This window comes from Zea mays, chromosome 9 (genome assembly GCF_902167145.1).
Source record: "Zea mays cultivar B73 chromosome 9, Zm-B73-REFERENCE-NAM-5.0, whole genome shotgun sequence".
Taxonomy (NCBI): Eukaryota; Viridiplantae; Streptophyta; class Magnoliopsida; order Poales; family Poaceae; genus Zea; species Zea mays.
In genome coordinates, this window is record NC_050104.1 from 74,430,256 (window position 1) to 74,455,672 (window position 25,417).

The 25,417-nt window shown below is 41.6% G+C and overlaps 1 protein-coding gene across 2 annotated transcripts; it reads right to left on the bottom strand.

Annotated features, from left to right (window-relative positions):
- LOC100191991 (serine/threonine protein phosphatase regulatory subunit Bbeta isoform) lies at positions 1-23,723 on the bottom strand. 2 transcript variants are annotated; one of them, XM_008659807.3, is made up of 14 exons: positions 23,298-23,723; positions 21,922-22,025; positions 21,752-21,850; positions 21,335-21,454; positions 20,693-20,893; positions 20,471-20,562; positions 19,389-19,507; positions 17,290-17,413; positions 2,039-2,162; positions 1,645-1,713; positions 1,469-1,560; positions 1,300-1,377; positions 735-802; positions 1-642 (listed from the first exon to the last, which is right to left on the bottom strand). In XM_008659807.3, the coding sequence occupies exons 1-14, from the start codon at positions 23,407-23,409 to the stop codon at positions 506-508; spliced, it is 1,539 nt and encodes a 512-aa protein (XP_008658029.1). In that variant the 5' UTR covers positions 23,410-23,723; the 3' UTR covers positions 1-505. The 2 variants fall into 2 exon arrangements, with proteins under 2 accessions (XP_008658029.1, NP_001130887.1); NM_001137415.1 differs by having other exon boundaries at positions 82-642; positions 21,752-21,847; positions 23,298-23,692.
- Between the last annotated feature and the right edge of the window lie 1,694 nt (positions 23,724-25,417).

Genomic DNA, 25,417 nt, shown 5'->3' on the forward strand with positions numbered 1-25,417 from the left:
TTCAGAAAAAGAAAAAGCACAATTATAACGGTGCTGCCTTATTTTAACAGTACAACTAATAGAAGGATAACTATGATGAGTAACGACAATAACTGGGAAATATCTATCATTTTCTGACATTAAACAACATTATCCCTGTCTAGGTGGTATTACATGATAAGGATTGCCAGTCATACTACACCATTGCAATGCATGTCCTGCAAATCCAATACAGAATTTTATCTTCGATATGTCCCTTCCACCGACTCCCAATACAACTGCCACGATTGAATATTTGGATCAAAACTTCCCATGTTTAGAATTATAATTTACACATGTACTAAAGAATCAACAGGGCGCAGTCTGTTAGCACAGCATTGGTGATCTTGTGGACATCAGCGGCTTCTGGCCCCAAGGGGTGAACTGACAACAATGTCCTGCACCATCTCTCTGGTTGCAGTTGAAGGGCCCTGGGCCTTCGCCGAGAGCAAGCCACAAAAAAAACAAATTTTCTGTAGGGCATTCTCTACGCATAATACATATACAAGCTATTTGCAGCAGCACATGCAATAGAATTCTCGGTCGGGTGCCATGCGAGGTGGAGCAGCTTCGTTGAGAAGTCGAGTGAATTCCCATTAGCATCAACGCCTTGATTTTCTCCACCTGTAATAGAATAGGTCGGTGATGGCTGCGTGAACAAAATAATTGATACTGTTGCAGGAGTAATTAAGTCAATGTTGACGATAAGAAATGACCTCTCCGAACACCACGGGCAAAAGAAGTTAGTGTCCGTGTGGGCCTTGCTGGATTTGCAATCTGACGCCTAATCACACCCAAATCAACAAGAACAAGATTACTATTATTATTGCATAAGAGCAGTTATGAAACTTAATATGGCAATTAAAATGTCAAAAAAGCGCAGCTCCTACGTATTCCAGAAAAAAAAATGTGAAAAAAAAGGCTCAACAGTAAAATGGTACTCTACGAATTTTTGAATTTTGAAACACCTAACTAGATTCAATATAATGTAACTATGTTTATAAAAGAGATCAATGGTGCAGATAATACTGCTGATAGAGAGTTTATGGAACAGCTTTAAGGCAGAAGAGAATCAAAGCTCCCATTTGGTTTTGTTTCATAAATGACTCGCCCAACAGTCACACTATGTTCCCAAATAGGGCGCTAGGGTTCTGTTTATGAACTAATAAACATTAAAGATCTTACGCAATTGATCAAATAAATGGTGTCCTTGTCCCCAGTAATGGATAGGTAGAGGTTAAGGCACATATCAAACAATTAGAAGGCACATGTAAAATATACCTCATTGGGTTCCTACTTGCTTCCAAAGTTGTTGCCTCTATGCTTCCCGGAGGACGACCGAAAACACGAAATATATTACTGCAGTTTGAAGACACCAGAAAATGGAAGTGTTAATAGAGAGGATTTCTTTAAAATGACACGTACAGTCAATAATGGATGAAAGAAATACCCATAAGAACCAGTTGCAACACGAAGTCCATCCCCACTAAGACAGCACTCAAACTTGTCGAAAATTGAGTCATTCTCGTACAGATCACAGAGCTGAAAGTAGTGATATCATAAAATTACATTACTTTTGTTCATCAAATAGCTTCCTTTTTAATTATTCAGTTGAGAGAATTTCACCTTAGGTCTTAAATGTTCATGGACTTGGAAGGTTGAAACAGGGCCTGAATTCATGTTTAGATCCCATAGCTGAGTATGGAACAAAAACATGATAAGTGATCCCATAGGCTCTTTCTGCTAGTTACTCCCTCTATTCCAAATAACAAGATATTTTGATTTTTCTAGATACATAGTAAAGAATATATCTAGAAAAGCAAAACGTCTTATATTTTACAACAGAGGGAGTACTAGGCATAGCTCAAACAATAGAACAGTTCCTAATCATGCACATTGGTGTCAACAGAGGGAGTATGTACTAAGAGTGACATCATTCAATAATTAATCTGGGTCTGAAAATTGTTGGGTGCATGACAACCAAAAGCAATTAGATAGAACAAGAGAAGCTGCTACACACCTTGAGCGTCATATAATCACGGCTAAGAATATATTTGCCATTCCTTGAAAACTTTATATCAGAAATTGATGCAATAATTTCTGTAAAGAAGGATCTTGATCCAGGTGCTTCATGTTCCTCAAATCTGTTTTTAGGCCTTTGTTAACTCATAAAACATATAATAACTTCTGCAATATAAATTATTAGCATATGTTATACATAGGCTACAGCCTTAGTTGTCTAGGATCCTCTTGTGCTAGAGTAGAAACCGACTCTGGTTAGAGGTTAGAGATAAAATAGAACAGGTCTACATGTGTACTGATCATTTAGGTCAGAGTCGGTTGGAATGTTGTAACCGAGTAGGATTCCTCTTATAATAGGCTGCTCGTGCCTGTAAAAATATACAGCTACATCGACCCAAGAGGTCCAGACAAGCAATTTAAATCTTGGCGCCATGTTTCCTTCATGGTAATCAGAGCCACCTCCTATACCTATTAGCCAGCGTCCTGAACAAGAGCAAGTCGACATCAACCTCACTAGCGACAAGATCCCATGGCGTCATCCAACTTTGCAGTTTTGACGCATCTCCTAGAGCAAAGTTGTTGTAAAGCTCAGCATGACCAACTTCTCATTCTGGAAACCGCAGGTTTTGTCCATCCTTATAGGTGCGCAGCTACAAGGCTACCTAGATGGCACGGGTGTAGCGCGCCCAACAAGAAGATTTCCGTCAAACAGGATGGCAAGATGATCGACGATGTCAACCCGAAGTACATCCGATGGGTCGCACTCCAGCAACAGATCCTTGGCTTCCTCATGGCATCCATGACTCAAGTCATGGATCAGATCAATATACGAAACACCCCATGAGGTGTGGTCAGAACTGTAGAAGAGTTACGTGTCAGTCAAGAATCCAAACCATGAACACATGGATTGCCCTGGCAACTACAATAGAAAGGTAATACGGGGTGGAAGGCAGACCTGCTTAGTAGAGCAGGAAAGACGGTCTTGGTCAGATTTGTCATGACCTCTATGATCATCTATCAGGCCATAGCAATTGATCTTCTTCCTTGGGCCTTGAAAGTCATGGATAAAATCCCTCAGGGTTTCCTATGGCGTGGTAGAAAGATGCAAAAGGGTGTCTTGTCTGTTAGCTTGGCCAAAGGTTACTTGATCCCTTGGGGCTGGGTGGTGTAGGTATTCATGGTCTCAAAACTCAGTTGGGCTTTACACATGAGATGATTATGGCTAAGAAAGACACATCTAGGCAAGCCTTGGGCAATCTTCCCTATTCAAACTCATAATTGGGCGAAAGTGTTATTCGATGTGGCCATGATATCTATTGTGGGGGATGATAGCAATACTCCCTTTTGAATGGACAATTGGCTGCATGGTGCTTCGCTGGCAAAGTTGTCGCCTAATATACATTCTTTGATCACTAAAAGAAGAAACAAACGAACAGTTCAGGATTCCTTGCAAAATAATGCATGGTTGCAGGATATTGGAGATGCTCTCTTAGTTGTCGTCTTGGCAAAGCTCTTTCAGATTGTTGATTTGTTGGAGGGCATCTCCCCAACCCCGGGTGCCCCTGATGTACATAGATGGAGATGTTGATTTGTTGGAGGGCACCACTCCCTAACCTCGGGTGCCCCTGATGTACATAGATGTAGATTCTCAGAATCTGGCCAGTATTCTTCCAAGTCGGCGTATGAAACTTTCTTCATTGGCGCTGTCCATTCCGCTTTCTAGAAAATAATCTGGGAGACGGGCACCAAGGAAATGCAAATTCTTTATTTAGTTGGCCCTCCATTATGGGTGTTGGACAGCAGATAGAATGAGGAGGACTGCCCCATCTGACAGCTGTGTTATACGAGTTGATGAAACCATGCAGCATATCCTTATCGGTTGCGTATTAGCTCGACAGGTCTGGTTCAATATCCTTAACAAAGTTAGGCTGGCCTTTCTCGCCCCACAGAGGGGTGATCTTTCTTTTGGCGAGTCGTGGCTCCGTGTTGATAAGATAGCTCCAAGTATTTTCTAAAGAAAACTGAATTCCCTAGTGATTCTCGGTGCCTAGATGCTTTGGAAACAAAGGAACAAAGGAGTCTTCAATGGAACCCTTCCTGATGTCCAAAATGGTCTCGCCCTTATTGAAAAAGAGGGACACCTTTGGTGCCTTGCTGGAGCTAAGGAGCTCACTAGGCTCCCTCTAGCAGGTGTCCAACAGCCCTAGCAGTCTTACCAGGGGTGTTGTTTGTATTGAGGTCGTTTTTCTGTTTGATTAATTGGCGATCATGTAACTACTAACTACATATGAGTGAGGGGTGTGGTCAGCTTTTGTTGTACTTTACAACGCTTCTTACTATAATGATACGCAACTCTCCCGCGTATTCAAAAAAATATTGCTAAGATGAAATCTATTGCATGAGACGACATATATAAAGAAGATCATTGAAGATAAAGAACTCGTCTTGTACATTCTGCAGGACTTGATGAAGAGTATAACCTAATGGTCTCCGCTCTAGTAGCCCGTGTTGAGCATGTCACCATAGCTGAAGCCACCTCTCAGCTTCTCAGTTTCAACGCCACAATGGATCTACTCCATGGAGGTCATCAAACATTTGCTAATGCTGCTAGTCAAGGGCGCAAAAACAACAACCACGACCATGGATGTGGTCCTCCTGGTGGCCACCAAGGTCCATCGTTATCTTTGACTGATGGATGTCCACAAGCTCAGCGCACTGACAAGATCTGTCAAGTCTGCGGCAAGGTAAGGCATATTGCCCTCAATTGCTGGTACCGCTATGATAGAGCTACACCTCTGACACCAAGACTACAGTTGTGGCCAACCAAGGTGGCTATGGTGTTACAACCAACTGCTACTGACATGGCGGCAACAGATCACTTTAGATCTGACCTGGACAAGCCGATGGTCCAGAATAAGTACAAGGGGACAAATCAAATCCTCACATAGTGGGGCAGGTATGAATATTGACAACATTGGTCATGTTGTTACTGATACCCCTGTTAAAACATTGTGTCTCATCAATGTCTTGCACGTTCCTCGTGCCCCAAAGAATCTAGTCTTGGTTCATTGTTTTTCCAAAAACAATCATATCTCACTTGAGTATTTTTCTTATCACTTTCTGATTAAGGATCTAGACACGAGGAAGGTTCTGCTCCACGGTAGATGTGAAGACGGTCTCTACCCGTTACCAAGTATACAGCGAGGGGTCTTGGGGCTATCAAGATGTCCCCTCACCAGTGGCATAGTCGCCTTGGTCATACTTCCTTTCAGATTATTCATAAGTTAGTCAAGCAAAATAAAATTATGTGTTCTAGTGAGTCAGAAGAGTCTCTCTATAATGCTTGCAAAGAGTCATTAGCTTCCCTATCCTACATTTTTTCACGAACCGCGAAGGAGAGCTGCGCGTCATTTCATTAAGAAGAAAGAAACCCCCCAAAAGATTATACACCCTGGGGTGGGTGTGTATTACAACTCACACTTACACAGTAACAACCCCGTTCACGACCAAAGAAGGTTCAGTCCTAAGGACCAAACCCGGAAGGGCAGCAGCCCCAGCTAAACACTTTAACACCCCTGGCACTAAAACTTGAGCATAACATCATGTGCATTGACATTTCATGTGTTTGTTACACCTAGAATATATTCACTAGGTAAAATTTTCAAACAAGTTGTGATGAGGTGACTTGATGTGTGATTAACCCTAGGGTAGGGTACTTAACCCTTGGATTAGGATATGAGGGTAGTAGTAGCCTAAATGGGTAAAAATCTGAAAAGCCATGAGAAATGTTCACAAAGTATCACATTTGATGAACTTTAGTGGCACAAAAACCCTAAAGTACTCAAAACCCTAAAAGAAACCCTAGAAAACCCTAATTGGAATCCTAGGGGGTAAATGCAAATTCTATGCACTTTTGGACCAAAGTGCAAATATCAAAGTGATAAAACACCATAAACCAAGTAACCTTCACATTGGAGAATTTTCAAGTTGAATGGTGAAATTTGGACTTATTTGCAAAAGGGTCACATGAGCACTATTTGGCTAAGACTGAATTTCAGTGGAATGGGGTCAACTTTGGAGCTCTATATCTCTAAATTTACAAGAATTTTGCCCTAGGTCAACACAACAAATTTGTAGAGCTATGATAGGAGTATAACTTTGCTTAAGTGATTAAGCATTGGTGACATGCAAAATTTGGAGATAAATGGACCTGAAGTCTGGATGTCAGACACCCCTGAAGCTGGAGTTTGACTGACAGTGAACTGGGACAGACTTTGGGGGCGATTTTGAGTAAGATCCAGTGGATGTTTGATTATGGTTGCTATAACAAAATCAAAGCTGGTTTGTAGGAGATTAATTTTGCTACAGACCAATTAGAGGGTTGCCACATAAAAATTTGTGAAAAACACTCCTGAAAATGCCCTGTCAGGCGCTCTGAATGGAGTTCTGATGGTACAGTATTGAAGATCTTCAGGTGCAGCCGCCGGTGACCCCGCGCCTGGATTCGCGTCGGCGATGCGATTCGTGCCCGTAGGCGTGCCCGTAGCCGCGCGGATAACGACTCAGGGTGAAAAAGATCTTCACCGTGGATGAGACCGGGAGCCGGCCCCGTACCCACTTGCCTTGCGGCCGGTCCAGGTAACCTCGCCGGAGTTTGCCGCCTGCCGCGCGAATGCCACGTGCCTCGATGCTTTACCACGTCGCAGTAAACCGCCTTCGGTAGCTTGTTCATCGCCTGAGACACTACCCCGGTGAAAGCCACGACAGCTCGCACCAGTGAACCTCCCCTCTCTCCAGCCGCCAGCGCGCCTTCTCCAAATTGAGCGCCACCGCTGATGGACTCTATAAATTGATGCCCCAGTGAGCTCCGCTAGGTTATTACGCATCCAAAGCACCAGCTCTCGCCTCTGATCGTTCACCAGAGCCTCCCAATTTCGTATTTCCCCCAAATCGGTCGAAACGCCGTCGTGAGACATCTCGCCGTGGCCAGTCGTCTACGGGTTAGTTCATGCCCTTCTGTGTGATGTTCTAGCTTCCCTCAAGTCTCATGTTGCTCGCAGACCCGTTTGATTGAACTAGACCGCATTGAATCGCCTAGAACACCACGATTTGTCTACGATATTCGTCGCCACCGTGGACAGACGAACTCTGGGCCGGATTCGTGTAATTAAGGGAGGGATTACTGTCGCCGAGGGCGGAATTAGGTGTCGGCCAAGCTAGGGCTCTGGTTATTAAGTGTCTTGGCCGGTACAGGTTCGCCGGAGGGCGTGCTCACTGGCGTTCATCATCGGGGACCTGTCGTTGCGAAGAAACAGAAGTTTAGGGACCTAAGTGTGATTGTCAGAGAAACAGTGAATAGTGGCCAAGGGTTCTTAACCGGTTATTGAAACAGTCGAGGTCCTCTGCGCAAAATGAACAACGCGGTCGCGCGCGCGGGCGCGTTTCGCCTGGACGTGGGCCGGTTCGGGCTGGTTTCAGCACATCACTGTTCATCATTTTCCCTTTTCTTTTTCTGCCAGGCTTAGGAAATTTATAGAAAATTCTAGAAAAATGATAAAAATATGGGACCAATTTTACTAGACTCCTAAATTCCACTAGTATTTAATAAAAATAGTTCCAAGATTTTTAGTCCCAACCATGAATTATTCAACATTTAAGAAGGTCTAAACCTAGACTTTTGGAATTTTAGAAATTACTTAATTGCTCCAAAAATCATAAAACTTTTTGGGCAAGCTTAATATGATAATTAGAACCCTTAGGTGAAGTTTGACATGTTTTGGACATTGTTTGATCCCCAACCCCAAAACCCTAGCTTTCTAAGGTAATAATTGTCTTATCCTAATAGAGTGTTGACTCGGAAAACCTTAGTTACCCAGGTGTACCGTGAAGGAAAGTTGTATTCAAGATACAACTTGATGTATCTCTATTATAACTGCATATTCATAGCATCACATGAGCATTCATGTATATGTATGGTTATGTATAGAAAACGAAGAAGTAATTGTCGAAGAAAAAGAAACTGCACCACCAGCTGAGACTCCACCTGCCGGGAATAGTTTTTATTTTGATATCTGTGGAACAGATCCCGAATCCCCTACAACACAAGGCAAGCCCCGGTGCATTTACCCTTTTTCCTTTTGGTTTTAAACTCTTTATCACTTGAAATGTTGCATTAGGTAATAGGAGTTGAGTGATGAACTATTGCTGCATTTCCTTCCTTGGAACTGTTTATCCTTCCTTGATTACTTGTTTTGTTAAAAAGTTTTCTGATGCTTAGTCTTGCTTTAGAAAAACAAAATGTTTTGTTTTAAACAAAAGATGATGCTTCAGATGGAATGGGATGTTTTCAAAAATAAAACTTGATGGTGGATCCATCATGGCCGTGATGGGTTCAACATCGGACAAGATGTACCTCTATCAGGTACCAAATTTTGGGATTGAAAATGATAAAAACGGGACCGGGCGGGTGACTTGCACGAGAAGGAAGTCTCGGTGTAGTGTCTCCGTCTGAGTCGATTAAGGACCGTGTCGATGTAGGCCTGATGATCGAGGACGCTTTAACTGGTCACATGCCTCGTCATGGGTAAGCTTTGCCTCGGGCAGACCAATACCAGAAAGGCCAACACGCACTGGGAGTGGAGAGATGGCGAGAGTAGCGTGTACCCTCCGTGGCAAGAGGCTGGACGATGGTGTATCTGTGCTCTCGGTTGGCGTGAACCCGGTCTGGTCTCTAGAAACCCGGTGGCGAGTTGACATATGCAAGGGTTAAGTGCTACATATGTCGTGTGATTGGAGATCCTCAGCTGAGTATTAATCGATTCGAAACGTCGTTACTTCTCGGACATGAAGACTTGGTCACTGACTTACACGTAGCATTCCAGTAAAGTAAAAAAGGGGTGATAAAAGACGGCTAGTGTAGGCCAAGTGCCTGATCTAGGGTAGAAAGAACTCTAGATACAGGTAATGACTTAACCTGATAATAAAATTGGATTTTTAAGGATCCACTGTTAGTAAGCATTTCTGTAAACATAGTCTTTGATTCTTGAATAGCCTTACCTTGACTCCCTCAAGCCAGCATATCCTTGAGAGTCTTTTCTTTTGTCGGGTAAGACTTGCGAAAGTACACTCCGTACTCAGGGTTTTCGAACCCATGTTGTTGTAGGTGAGGAGACAGCAGAGTTTTGTTGTTTCTATTCAAAGGTGGTACCCAAGGAAGAGCCCCAGCAGTGAAGTTGGTCGCGGGAGGATGTTTGCCTCCCACTTTGAAAACAATAAACTTGTGTGTGCGGGAGGGTGTTTTGCCTCCCTGGTCTGTAATAATACTCTATGCACTCGTAATACCCTGGTTTTGTAATAATAATACACTCTATATTGATGAATGTAAATTAAGTTATTGTAATTTGCTTCCGCTTATTATTTCCTCCGATGTGATGTAATATTTGTGTGACGGGTGAAGCGCTCTTGGGCGAAATGATGAGGATACAGTTACCGAACTTGTCGAGTGATTATGTGCATCTACAGGGTTGTCCAAGGTCCTTAAGACAAGGAAAACTGTAGGTGGGCCTAATACCTTGGGAGGTTCCGTCACAAACACCAAAGATGACCTTCATCCATAACAGCTTGCGCAACACTTTGGGCTTGGACAGCAGGCCTAGAACCCTGAAAACGCAGGCATTCCTATGTTTCCAAAGTTCCCAGGCAACTAGGACCACAAAGGGATTGAACCCCTTCCTCTCTTCCTTGGGCAAAGTACCTGAGGCTCGACACCACCAGGAGTTAAAACGACTATCAATCCTAGGAGGTCTGTAACCGACCCTGGGACGGTGGCGCACCTCCACCATCGTGAGTCGTTGCCGAGGAGGAAGAAGACTTCCATATGCGAATTACAGAAAGGAGAAAAACAGGTATGTGTAATTTCTGGTATTCTATCTTTTCTGTCTTTCTCCACTACTTGTCCAGTATTTATAGTACAACACTAGGCCAATACAACCCACTGCTATTATGGCCATCATAGGGCCCAAACACACAAATGGATTACAATTGAATCACAGCTTCCCGCCTCCATAGAGCTAAGTCAGTCAGTCACGTCCCTGACATCACCCCCCTCGCTCGAGCTTGATTGTCCCCAATAAAGGGCATCTGGAAAGCGCTTATTGATCACTTCATAATCTTCCCAAGTCGCTACCTCATCTGGTAGATGAGCCCAAACAATACGTACTTGAATCACAGCATGACTACCTTTCCGCACCATTCACCGATCCACAATGTACAAGAGCTTGACATCAACTTGAGATAAATCCACCATTTGAGAAAAATCCGAGAACACCGGAACAGCATTTGGTGTAAAGGCCTTCAACTGGGACACATGGAAGACCGGATGCACCAAAGAATTTTCTGGCAACTCCAATCGATATTCAACTGAACCAACCTTTTCCAAGACTTTGAATGGCCCAAAATACTTGTAAGCCAATTTGGGGCAAGGTCGATTAACGATTGAGCTTTGCACATAGGGTTGCAATTTGAGAAGAACCATCCGATCAGATCTCTTCTTATCAGCTTGAATTTTCATTCTGTTTTGGGCTGCTGCTAGCCGAGTCTTTAGAATTTCAGAGCATTGCTGCCTCTCTGTCAGTAAGTCCTGGACTGTTGTATCCCCTTCATCAGCTTACACTGGGGCTGCCGCAAACACCGGGTCATATCCATATAATACCTTGAAGGGTGAGCATCCAATATAAGTGTGATAGGATGTATTGTACCAGAACTCTGCTAATGGGAGCCACTTCTTCCACTTAGCAGGACAATCATGAATGGCACATCTCAAGTACATCTCTAAACATTGATTAACTCTCTCTGATTGACCATCAGATTGAGGATGATAGGCAGTGGTTAGAGCCAACTTTGTATCCAATGACTGAAATAAAGATTTCCAAAAGTGGCTAGTAAAAATTTTATCCCTGTCTGAGATCAGGGACTTAGGAGTTCCATGAAGTTTTACCACGTTGTACAAAAACACTTGTGCCACAGTTGCTGCTGAAAATGGGTGTTTCAAAGAAAAAAATGTGCATACTTAGAATATCTATCTACCACCACCAAAATTGTATCACACCCTTCCGACTTAGGAAGACCTTCAATAAAATCCATAGTCAAATCTTGCCATGCACCCTGGGTAACAGGTAGGGGTTGGAGCAATCCTGGATAGAGAACTCTTTCAGACTTAGCATGTTGGCACACTGCACACTGCTGCACAAACAGTTTGACATCAGACTTCAATCCTTTCCACCAAAATAGCCTCTTCACCCTCTGATAGGTTGCCAGACAACCTGAGTGACCTCCTACTATGTTGTCATGTAAATGCAGCAATCATCTTAGTTCTAAGGGCTGAATTCTGAGCATCCCAAATCTGAGAACCTTTTCTGATCACACCCTGCTGCACAGAAAACCCTTGTTCATTGGGGCTATGAAGCACCAATTCAGCCAATAACCTTTGGGCCTCCTCATCAGTCACATAGGAGTTAAGCACTTCCTGTACCCATAAAGGTTTCACTTCTGTCAAGGTTTGTAATGTCATAAGATGAACCACTCTTGATAATGCATCAGCAGCAATGTTCTCCTTCCCTTGTTTATAAACAATCTTGTATTGCAATCCCATTAATCTGGCCATAGCCTTCTTTTGTAGATCTGATTGCAACACTTGTTCAGTTAGGAAGCTCAATGCCTTGTGATCTGTTCTAATCACAAATTCAGCCCTCTGTAGATACTGACACCATCTTTCCACTGCCATTAGGAGAGCTAGAAATTCCTTATCATAAATGGAGAGCAGCTGATTTTTTTCACTCAAGGCTTTACTAAGATATGCAATGGGTATGTTTCTTTGCATGAGAACTGCCCCCAATTCCATTCATGCAAGCATCAGTCTCCACCACAAACAGTTCTCGAAATTAGGTAAGGCTAATACTGGTGTATCACACATAGCTTGTTTCAACTGTTGGAAAGCTGCTTCAGCTTCTGGACTCCAATGAAATGCCTTATGTTTGAGTAGATTGGTAAGAGGTTTAGCAATGATGCCATAATGCTTCACAAAGCTCCTGTAATATCCAGTCAACCCCCAAAAATCCCCTTAACTCAGTCACACTGGTAGGTGTAGGCCACTTTTTCATAGCATCAGCCTTAGAAGGATATGTGGACACACCATCTTGAGAAATGATATGACCCAAGTATAGCAGCTCAGTCTTGCCAAAAGCACACTTTGACCTCTCTTCAAATAAAACTGGCGTTCTCTCAACTTCTTAAACACCATCCTCAAATGCAGTAAATGGTCAACCCAAGAAGCACTATAGATCAATATATGTCATCGATGAATACCAAAACAAACTTCCTAAGAGCATCTCCAACGATGCCTCAAACTAGTGCCTCAAATTGAAATATAGGGCTCTACACAGGAAAAACTACTCCAACAGTGCCCCATTTCATAAAATTTTGTCAAAAAACTATAGGGCACCCTCTCAAGTGACTCAAATATACTACACCGTAGTGGGCTGCCCTATAATCTAGATTTGGGGCTTTACTGTTGGAGCGGGGTGTTTTGTTGGTGCCCTAAATTCTATAAAATATACTCATTTTCAAATTATAGGGCATTTTTATAGGTCACGTTGTTGGAGATGCTCTAAGGAAGGGTGCCAAAACTGAGTTCATAGCACACCGAAAAGTTGCAGGCGCATTAGTGAGACCAAACGGCATCACTCTGAATTGGTAATGGCCCTGATGAGTTTTAAACGCTGTCTTGAACTCATCTATCTCACCCATTCGAATCTGATGGTATCCTGCTGTAAGATCAAGAATAGTAAAGAAGTGTGTGCCTGCCAACTCATCTAGAACTTCTTCAACAAGGGGCATAGGAAATCTGTTTTTTACAGTCATGTCATTGAGTTTTCTGTAGTCAACACAAAATCTCCAAGACCCATCTTTCTTATTCACTAGGAGAACTGGAGAGGCAAAGGGACTCACACTAGGTGTAATCAAACCAGCCTCCAACAAAGCATTCACTTGCCTCTCTATTTCATCCTGTATGGTCTGGAATTCACAGGAACAGCTCCTGCAGAAGGGGAATATAATGATCATATACCCTAGATGGAGGTAGTTGATTTGGAACTGTGAATGAATCCCCAAATTCTATCAGCAGTTCAGCACACACTGAATATCTGCATGCTGGATATGTGTCTGTTGTTCCACACTAGTTTCCACCAACACAAAGGCCCACACCTCATTTGCCTTCTCCCACTTGTGTAATTGAGACAGATATCTGCAGCACCATCATTGAGTCCTCACCCTCATCTCCCTTAAGAACTACTGGAACATTCTCATCTACAAAACTGAGAATATTAGCCTTCCAATCACATTCCATTGGACTATGATCCTGTAGCCAGTCATACCCCAAGATTGCATCAAAAGCACTAATGGGTAAGACTCTCATATCAGTATGATAGAAGTGACCATTTGCCCACCATTCCACATTCTTAACCATTTTATGGCAGTTCATAGAAGCTCCATTTGCCATTTTCAGTCACTGGTGAAAATGGATGTGTAGGTAATGCCAACTTCTGAACCATATGTTCACTAATGAAGGTAGTGGAACTACCAGAATCAACCAACATTACCATGATTTGCTTCTGCACTACTGCTCGAATTCTCATATTCTGCAACCCAACAGTACCCGATAAAGCATGTGTTGAAACCTGGTAACACAACCCCTATTGATCATCCTCCTGCTCAAGCTGTTGCAACAACTCATCTGTTAAAACCATCTCTACATTCTCAGTGATAACAGCATTGAGTTGGGCAGGCCCTCGTTTAGTGCATTTAGTAATGTGTCCCGGCTCAAACTTTTCACAACATGTGTAGCACAATCCATCACCTGTCGTTCTTTGGACAGATCACCCTGCTTCCCTTCTCCCTTAAATCCTATCATGGTATGTTTGTTATTGAATGGCTGACGCTGCCCCTTAACTTTTGCCTGCTCCAAAATATCATACTGAGTCTGGGCTAACACAATTGCACGATCAACAGTAGTAGGCAGCTGCATTCTGACCACACTTTGGATACCATACTTCAGTCCTTGGACAAAATGAGTCACAAAAAAGATCTCATCGAACAATGGATTGTGTACTGCTACACCATATCGAATCCGATCAAAATCCTTGATATACTGATCCAGAGTATCAGTTTGTCTCAACTCCAAAAGTTTCCTTAGAGCATTCGGATACGCTTCAGCCCCAAATTTCGCCACCACTTCTGCAGAAAATTCCTGCCAGCCTCCCAAACCATTGCGCGTCTTGTGAAACTGCCACCATTGTGCCGCAGTATGTTCCAAATTCATCGATGCAACTGAAACCCACATAGCAGCTGGCACACTGAAGATCGAAAAATACTCCAAACAATTGTTCAACCATATCACTGGATCGCCTTCAGAGTACTTCAGAAATGGCAGCTTAAGTAGTGGTTGATGATACTGCTCCCCATGTGGGTGTGGTTCTCCCTGACTGATGCATGCCACCATGAAGACCTCGTGGTGGTTCCCTCCTTTCCTGCCGTGGTCTGATGAATGGAGGAATTGGTGGCTGATGGTGTTGTTCCCCTTCCACGGCTGCTCCTGGCATTTTCCCAAGTTCTTTGCTCCTCTGCTCCAGTCGGAATTGTTCCACCATCTTCTCTGTTTGCTCCATCTTCTGACTCATCTGGACTCGCTCGGTCGCCGCCCTCTCAGCCACCGTGGCCGCCAATTTCGAGTGTACCATCAACCGTTGTTGCGCCGTGGTGAAGAATTTCCAGCGCCGAGATGATGTCTCCGACTTGCACGCCCAGGAAACCGCACTTGCCATTGATGAGCACCCGCAGCCAAGGACGCTGAATCCGATACCACTGTAACGACCTGGGACGGTGGCGCACCTCCACCGTCGTGAGTCGTTGTCGAGGAGGAAAAAGACTTCCAGATGCGAATTACAGAAAGGAGAAAAACAGGTATGTGCAATTTCTGGTATTCTATCTTTTATGTCTTTCTCCACTACTTGTCCAATATTTATAGTACAATACTAGGCCAATACAGCCCACTGCTATTATGGCCATCATAGGGCCCAAACACACAAATGGATTACAATTGAATCACAGCTTCCCGCCTCCATAGAGCTAAGTCAGTCAGTCACGTCCCTGACAAGGTCTTATTGCGGGGATGATCCTATTAAGCACTAAGCTCCATACTTCCCTAGCAAACACACAGGATACTAGAATGTTGTTGATGGTTTCCACATCTTGATCACAAAGGGGACAAGCGGCCGGATGTGGTAGCCCACGTTTGGCCAGTCGATCCGAAGTCTAACATCGATTATTTATGGCCAACCTACATCAATAAGTCTCGTTAAAACCCCTTGAACTTGTTTTCCCGATGTATGGGGTCCTACTCCTAAGTTTGTAGGTCAAAGAAAGTATTATGTCAGTTTTATTAATGATTTCCACAAGTTCACCTAGGTCTATGTGCTAAAAATTAAATCTAAAGTAAGTTTGTTGAATTTTATAACATGATTGAGCGCTAACACCAAGATTATTGCTGTCCAAACTGATTGGGGAGGCAAGTATCAATGTCTGAACTCGTTTTTCACCAAGATAGGTATCTCACACCTGTTTTGTCCCCATGTTGATCAACAAAATGGATTTTCTGAAAGAAAGCATCGCTACATAGTAGAGGTTGACCAATCTTTGCTCGTGCATGCTTCAATACCACTAAGATTATGGGATGAAGCATTTGTCGTTGACGCATACCTTAGAAATCGCACACCCACCAAGTTGGCTTGATCATTCATCTCTTGAGATATTATTTGAACAACCTCATGACTATTCTTTCCTCAAGGTTTTTGGGTGTGCCAGATGACTTAACTTGCGTCCTTACAACACCCACAAGATGTCACTTAGATCAATTTGTTGTGTTTTCCAAGGACATAAATGATATATCTCTCAAAGTATCCATAAGTCGTATTTATATTTCACGAGATGTTGTTTTGATGAAGTTTTCCGTTTGCTAAGCTTCACCCTCACCCTAATGTTGGTGCTAGACTAAGGGCCAAAATCAATTTGTTACCTTCCACCCTTTTACCTTCATCTAACTTTAACGATAGGACTTGTGATGCTGATCCTTTATTGTCTAATCAATAATCATTCATCTGACAATGCTACTAAGGAAAATTAGGAAGCTGCTACTGGTGACAGGCTCGAAGATGACACAAAACTCTATCCAGGTTCAAGAGTGTGGTGTACAGGTACAGCAGCCAGACCAGCACCATTGAACTGTGGTGAAGAGGATTCTTAGATATGTCAGGTTCACTTTTGGAGATGGTCCCAAAATTGTGAAGTCTCCCTCAACGCTTGTGGATGCCTTCTCTGATGCAGATTGGGCAAGTGACATAGATGATAGACGCTCAACAGAAGGCTTTGCAATACATCTTAGTAGAAATTTGCAATGTTGGAGTGCTCGCAAGCAGCCCATAGTCTCTAGGTCAAATTGAAGCTGAATATAAAACCATAGTTAATGCGATGACAGAGTTGATGTGGGTCCGGTCACTTTTACTTGAACTACAGGTTCCTTGTCCTCCTGGTGCAAGGATCTGGTCTAATAACATTGGAGCTACCTATCTTATAGCAAATCCAAAGGTTTCATGGCCGTATGAAACATGTTGAGATTAATTTCCATTTTTTGAGAGAAAGAGTAGCTAAAGGACTTTTGAAGGTCAGAATTATAACTACAAAGAACCAAGTTGAAGATGGCTTTACTAAGGGATTATGTAGAAGTTGACTTCATTCAGAGACAATCTTAACTTGTGCAAGATACGATTGAGGGGGATGTTAGAATATGCTATAAATAGGCTAGGCCTTAGTTGTCCAGAATCCTCTTGGACTAGATTAGAAGAAATTGACTCTGATTAGAGGTTAAGAGATAAAACAAAACAGCACTGCATGTGTCCAAATCATTTAGAGTTAGAGTCGATTGGGATGTTGTAACCACGTAGGATTCAACTTGTAATAGGCAGCACTTGCCTGTATAAATATATAGCCCCATCGACCCTAGAGGTCAAGGCAAGCAATTAATATATTGGTGTTGTGTTCCTTCCATAAATAACTGCACATATTCCCAATCCTTCATACAAGTTCTCAACTTTGCCAGACAAAAGGATAAAATGTTAGGGAGAGTTATGGGGGGTTACTAACATTTTTGAATGGTTGTCACACAGTGCTGATTGACGCAGATCAATAAGTCGGATAGAACCCTTTGAACTACTATAGGCCAGTGTATTACAATGGGATGGATGGAACTCCGCACATGTAATCACCTCTGAAATATGAATGTGAGCAAATCAGGAAGTGCATACGCAAAGCAAGAATAGCAATAAGACTTGTAATAATTATAGGAAAATGAGCCTACCAGATTCAAATAATCCTCAAAATGGCAAAGGGGCAATACCATGCTTATATCAATAAATAGATAAAATATCATGTGCCAGACACCCAAATTGGATGGTTTTTCATCCCAGTTGGCTAGCTACTTTATGACAGTTACAATCCCTTAATTTACAACATATCTCCCAAAAGAAGAATGTTGTCTATATCAATGTTTGAATATGGTCACAAATTTACATCTGTAGTTCTGTGCTTCTATGATTTAATTAGAAAAAATCCATCAAAATCAGATTCCAAATGAAAAAAATATTCACAAAATTCAAATAGAATATCAATTGCCATTACTTAGTATCTCTAGCACGATACAATAGCCCACAACCTGCAAGAAGTTACAACATTGTTCCAAGCCCATGTGCTTTGTATTTATATCTATGAGATCGCCACTTATTACTAAGATTGACTGTGTCCTGTGCTGCCAAGTTGAGATAACGGAATAGAAAAAAAAAAGAGTATATGTTCTATGCATCCCACTAGTTCAAGGAAACGAGAAAACTGTGTTCACATACCAGAAAGTGTGGGATGGGGGTGAAGAGAATGTTTATGTGAAGTTCTCATTTCATTAATTAGTCATTGCAAACTAGAACTAGAACTGTATGTGTAACTTCCTTCCTGGTAGACAATCTTACCATTATTTGTAATAACACACTATATAGCAGAACAGATCACACAAACAGAAACCAATACATATACAAAAACAACTAGTCGGTTGCCCGTGCGTTACGACGGCTTACAACAATACCCACGTAAACTATCCATCAAAAAAATTTCAAGATTTTTTATTGATTGTCTCCGCTCTCTGTATAATATTTTTTTGATTTGGCTAACTTATGTTATTGTTTACTCCATGCAATGTCTTGGTACAACACGGCCAATGAAGTGAGCGATTAGAAGAGAGTTCACAACGACTGACTGAACGAATAGAGATTATAAAATGACATACAGAGACCAAATAAGAGAAAGTTTGTGAGCTCAAGTTTCTAAAATAAGTCACACGAAGTCAAACTTATAAAAAAGATAGATCAAAATATGGAGTGATTGCTAAAGTCAGGCATCAACAAAAACTGGATGCGCTCCATATAAATTATGCTACTTCGTAGCAATTACTAACGTTTAAAACCAACAAATAACCTTTCATTTTACTGTTAGTGTGACAAATCATTGTTGCTCCATCCAATTCAGCAACATCAAACACCATGTCAAAATATTTATTCTTAAATTCAATATTAAAAACATCTGAGCATGATGTTCTACTGGTTAGACAGCTTCATCCAGGGTCTCCCGCCCTTCTTCCATCAGGGCATGGGTTCGAACCCCACCTACTGCACCGTTTTTTAACATTTTACGCTGATTTAATCAAATGGGCCGACAGCTAACGGGCTAGCCCAGCACAGTCAGCAGGTCGGCATGACGTGCATGGGCCATAGTTGTGGCCCGCGTGCGTCTGGCCCGTGCCAGGCCGCCATTTGGCCATCTATAGGCGTGCAGCGGATTAATTTGAAATAGCTGTGAGGGGTTATTTGTAAAAAAATGACGTGGGGCGACCGTTGAAACTGGTGCTTTAAGTATAGATATAGATATGACATGAGCAATTTTCTTTTGTTGATCTCCACTGCCCATATCATGCAAATTTGTTTCTGAAGATAACATGCTACGACTTAAAGATAGCAAAACCGTGATAATATCCTTGTCAAAATCCATAATCGATCATGTTGCCAATTGTCAAAATCCATAATCGATCACACCAGGAATATTGCAATCTCTTTTTTGTTAAATGGGAAGGCAAAACTTCATCAAGTAAATTTGCAACACTTAGGATAAATGTTAAAAAAATTATGACTAAGTGGAATTACCTGTTAGATCTTCCATGTTTGTAGGCTTCACATCAACAATGTTAAAGCTCTGGCTGTTTATTTCCAAGTTCCATAAATTTATTCGGAGATCATCTGCTGATATGAATGTCTCACCATCACTGTCGATTAACAAATAATACAAGAATATGTATCAATACAATGCCCACAAATGTTATCATTGAAGAAGTATTTGGAATCTGCACCCTGCAGGAATATTAACACCAGAAAACCATGCTAGTTCTACATAGCAAACAAAACTGATCAAGAGTAGACATGTGACTATGTGAGTGATGCCCCATTACAAAAGGCATAGCACGGCATAGATTCAGTTTGCCCTATCTAAGTTCAGTGCACAGATGATTGAGCTTCTAGCTGAGTTGGTTACGTGCCTCTAGTAGCACTCCTCAGGTCCTTGGCTTGATTCCCTACGGGAGCAAATTTCAGGCTCGAGTTATAAAAACCACCTTGTTTGCCCCACACTAAAGCACAGGCCAAAGGTTCATCCTAGGTCGCGGTTGTTCTCCAATGGACTACGGTGCCACTATGTACGAGTGGGCAGAGATTTTTTTTTTTTTGGGGGGGGGGGGGGGGGGGGGGGGCTTATGTGAGGTCTTCTTAGCAAAATGTCCGGGGGCTATCTTACCCCACGCAGATCAAATTCAGTACGTATAAGGTAAAAAGAACACAAGTACTAGCAAATAGCTAAAGATTTCAAGCACTAGCAACAATAGGGTTTCGACCAATGAAGAATGCAAGTACCTGAAAAGACCGAAAGTTTTGACATACTAACAAGACAAGTATTGAAACTGATTATCAAGTTTCAGTCAATGAAACATACTAGCAAGAAAACTAATTCAAGGAAGATCAAACTGCAAGGCTTAGCTGATAAGATACTAAATACTGTGTTACTGACTCTTTAACAATATATGCTTTATTAGTTTATATCCTATTTTCTGCTCGAGAGCAAAGAAACCCGAACATAAGGAACACTCAAACTCTCAAAGAGATGCATATGAACCCATGGAGAAGTTGCAAAATGGATCCCCTTGAAATGAGAAAATTCAATGTATCAAATTACTGACCTATTATTTGAAATAGAATTTATATGGTAATCGTGAGCATGAGCAAATACACGTCGACATCTAGCAACAGGGTTTGCTTCTAGACTGGTAACCTGCATATGGTCGAAAGAGAAATGAGTTGGACTAAATAGCTGCAGTTTTGCATAATTTCACTTAAAAGTTATACAAGTACAATTTCAAATGCTAAAGTTAATAATATATAAGTTGTCGAGTATAGCTTACAACTGGCAAACGCAGTGATGGGTAGCCTCCAGGAGGAAATGTGAGATCATTATTCAGGCAACCAAGCATATCAGAGCATCCACCATTTGGAAGAGGTGCCTTAGAACTACTGGTACTTGCAATAGCAGTGGTACTACTTCCTGCACTTTGGGAACTGTCCAAATTCATGACTGCAAATCGTTTTACTTTCTTCTCTTGAACCTGTACAGTAATTAAAGCAATGAGTAAGCAAAGCAAAAAAAAACAGACTGCAATTGATAGAAGAAACAATTAAAAATGCAATGCAGTGGTGCCACATATAATTTAAACAAAATAACAGATTGTACACTTTTTTGTCCACAAAATTCAAAATGTAGTAATAAATTATATGATTGGTATCACGATCAAATTTATGTATTTAACAAGCCCAGTTTGGCATACATTTCAATAATTATTTTCTAGAAATGCCAAGACTTAGTTCAACATAAACCTCCACGACAATACCAAAAATGAGAAAAATTGGGGTGCTAATACTCAACAACTTACGCAGTTGCATTACATCAGGGCTAGATTTACACTAAAGATTTAAGTACGAGATTAGGATTAAAAATTGACGCTGTTAGAAAATTGGAAAGCACTTCTAGAAGTAACTTGCATCCATACCTTCCAGTATTTTATTGTTTTATCATTTGTAGACAAAAGGGAGAGAGCATTGTTGGCTGTCTGGCACCACTTGATCCTGTTGATCTTTTCCTCTATTTCCAAACTTTTGAGGTAGTCAAACTACAAGAATTACATAAAAAATAGGAACCCTGACATAACTTCAATCTACCATTAATTTTTGAAAGGAAACAAGAATAGCACATGGTACTGGCATACAGCAATGCTTGATTTTATGATCAGAACTGCATACTGCAATTATGAAACATAAACATAGTACTAAGGCCTATGCAAAATAAAAGTTATTTTTTCATTGGAGTTGTTATTAACATCACCAACTTCTCAGCTTTCTTGTATCAATACAACTATATGGCAATAGAGGAACCTCTAAAGAAAATGACAGAAAAACTGCTTATTAACCTCAGGTTCATGACTCTGAAATTCAGTTTTGTAGCGGAACTCTGGGTGTCTAGTAACTGGAACATCTTGTCTCTCCAGTTCTCTCTGGCTGGCATTCTGCTGGTATAACAACTTATTAGGGAAAAATATTAAAATCAAAACCAAGATAAGTTCATACATGTGGTGCTTACATCCCGAACATCTGTCCTTTCAAATAAAACCACACGTCCTCCTTTATCCCCAGTGGCAAGATGGTCACCAGATTTGTCAAATTCAATTGCAGATATGATGTCAACTGAAAACAAAGAAGAGTGTTAAATCAACATGCAAGGCGACATTCTACACTCACACGAAGTGAAATTCCTCACTTATTAAAGAGCAGAGCAGGTGTGGAAGGGAACTAGGTTTAGATGACAATATCAGTGTATGGTACATAGTTGACATCCTTCAAGTCCCGAACTAAAAAAAGGTTATTTATTGAATGATCAATAAGCCTAATTCATGATGTAAATCCTCAGTATAAAACAAAATCTCCATGTCATGCAAAGCATTATGTTCAACTCTAAAGTTTCCATACTAAGATGTCTAAGAAGCATCCACTGCTGCAACATAACCTCTCTTCCCAGACTATTCTGAAACCAAAGTTTCCATACTAAGAAACATCAGTCATCAGTTCCACACATTGAAAGCTACTATTTTTCTCTAAAGGAAATTATCAAACGAACACAACTGGACCAATGTGGCTCTGTGATATAAGGAATTTCACAGATGGACCACATATAGTGTCTCCATCCAGATAGCATATGTCCAAAACAATTAAAAGAGAATAAGGACCATGTGCCAATGGCAAATCATCCTTGCAGAACTTTAGACTGCAAGTTTCCTATAAGGCAACAAGCCAAAAGCAGATGCTGAACCACAAACAGACAAGAAACACATTACTTTTATAGACACTTATAAACTCTTCCAGTTTTTCATTTCATGAGATCAACCAACCTCTTAAGTTCAGTTCAAGTTTGCACTATGATACCACATGCTAATGAAACTCCTTAAGCAACATATATCCCACAAATTTGAAGCCAGAGGAGTTCACAAGCTCCAGAGCTTCTTACCACCTTTCTGCATTCTTTAAAACACAAAATAAAGACAACTATCTGTGACCACGTTACTCAAACCCCAGTCAGCCTAGCATCTGCCCGGTTAAGCCATCTGAAGGCTAAAAAGGATTGTGTTTGTAGCCAAACAAACTCTCGGAGTGCAGAAAATTGAGCTTCACGCTTCTCACAAGGCCCACTCTGCCAGTAGGACATCAAACTAACCCTCCGAATCCATTCTACACGCACCGTGGTAGTCCTACACGAACACGATCCAAAGCCATGACGGGGTCGCGCCATCATTGCTGTGCATTTCCTATAAGACATCAATCCTGCAGAACTCCAATCTCAACACTAGCCCTATTGATTCCCACCACTTCAGGGGGGGGGGGGGGGGGGGGGGGGCATCGGGGCAGCCAAGCCCAGAGCCTCCACAAATCGAGCGGATCTTGAGCTCATGCGCACGTGCGTACCTTCCTGGACGTCTTCGCCCGCGGCACGTTCGCCGAAGACCTGAGCGAACCGCCACTCCAGCGGCTGCGGCTGCGGCGCCTCGCCTTGGTCGCCGCGGCCTGGGGGATCCATGGCGGCCGTCCGTCACGCGATCGCGCCGCGCGGGCACCGCATCAGGGGCGCCCCGGATCCGGGACGGGGACGAAGGTTGCCGGGGAAGCTTCTGGAATACTGATCGTTGGGCGTTGGTTGGAGGTGGGGCAGACGGCGGCGGAGACGAGGAAGAATGGGAGATCGAGCGGAGATGGGAGAGGAGGGGTGTGGGGTGGGATGCGACCAGAGAGACGAAGTGATGTGGGCGAGGGGTGGAGCGACCGGGCGAGGTCTCCCTCCTCTGTCGCTCTGTGCGTCCTGCGTCTCCCTACTCTGGTGTGCTTGTGTTTGTGAACATATTTCTTTTGTGAAGTGACGTGGTGGGGCTTTTACGTTTGGACCATTGCGAAAGAACAAAATACTTTCCTTAGACCGTATGGAGCAATTCACTTACATATAGGGTGGTAATAGACTCTAGATTTTGCATTACAAACTTTTTAAAAATCAAATCTAATTAGGATCAAATCATATTCCTATTTATTTTGAACTAACATTATTTAAGGGTCCTAACTTTTTGAGAAAGATCTATGGATGATCCATTACCATCTCTACTTATATGTCACTCAAAACACTATTTTACAATATTTTGCATAGTACACTATACTATTTGTTGAGTGGAGTTTGAATATAGGGATAAAGATGAATAAGATGCTGATGATAGCCTTACACGGACTATTTGTTGAGTGGAGTTTGAATATAGGGGTAAAAATGAATAAGATGCTGATGATGGCCTTACACGGAGAATGTGAAAGAATTCGACTAATAGAATTCGACTATTGTATGTAACAGGCTCTAGCCATCACTAGGTCATGTCATCTCTAATTTTCAACATGTTGATTAAGGACCGTTCGTTTATCTCAGTTAAAGTTTAGCACTTATTATATCGAATGTTTAAATGTTATTTAGAAGTATTAAATATAATTTAATTATAAAACTAATTATACAGATAAAAACTAAACGACAAGACGAATCTATTGAGCCTAATTATTTCATGATTCGCTAATGTGATGCTATAGTAAATATTTGTTAATAATAAATTAATTAGGCTTTAAAATTTGTTTCATTATTTAGTCTTCATCTATATTTTTCAATTAAACTATATTTAGTACGTATATTTAACATTCAAACATTTGATGTGGTATGTAATAAACTGTAGTCCTTGAAACCAATCACCGTGTGGCAATATAAGTGTGGTATACAACTTATGCCAAAGAAATAAAACGTAAGTGATTCAACACATTTGCAAGAAAGGGAAAGTAGAGGAAACCTAGAAGATTGTAATCTTATTTGCTAATTTGCTATCAAGTCATTAAAGAAATTAGAACAAAGAAATGGGTCATTATAAATCCTACGGAATTCATATGGAATGGCTTGTTTCATTGGAACTATAAGAATCTATTTGATGTTGAACCCCATGGTAAACAGGTAAAGTTTCTTATGTCAAAATCTCTCCCAAAAAAATCATGTGTTTTATATGCTTCATCCAAACATGTCATCTTGTAGTTCTCTATAGTTTTTAAATTCATAGGATTCAAAACGTTACGACATTTTAGAGCACCTAAAGGAGGTGAATAGGTGATCCTGCAAAACTTGATTAAAACAACACAAACTTGGTCCAATTTATTGGTTAGAGAAACTAAAAACCGAGTTTGGATGAGAAGAGGAGAGAAAGAAAGACTATTCACTTGATTGCTCACTTGAGATGTGTTTTAAACTAGGAGCAATATGTAAGTGAAGCTCATGCTCAAGGAAGATGGAAATCGCAGTAAAGTAAATGGACGAGAGACACGGCGATTTTTCCCGTGTTTCGACCAAAGCCTACTCCACGTTATGGTGACCTCTTTCGGTCAAGGGTTGCACTCGACCCCTCTCAAGTGATCCAAAGATCAAACTTGAGTGCAATGGTGTTCTTCCTTATATCAATCTCGTTTGTGAGGAATCTCTACAAATTTGAGTCTCTCACGCCTTACACAAGTGATCAATAGCA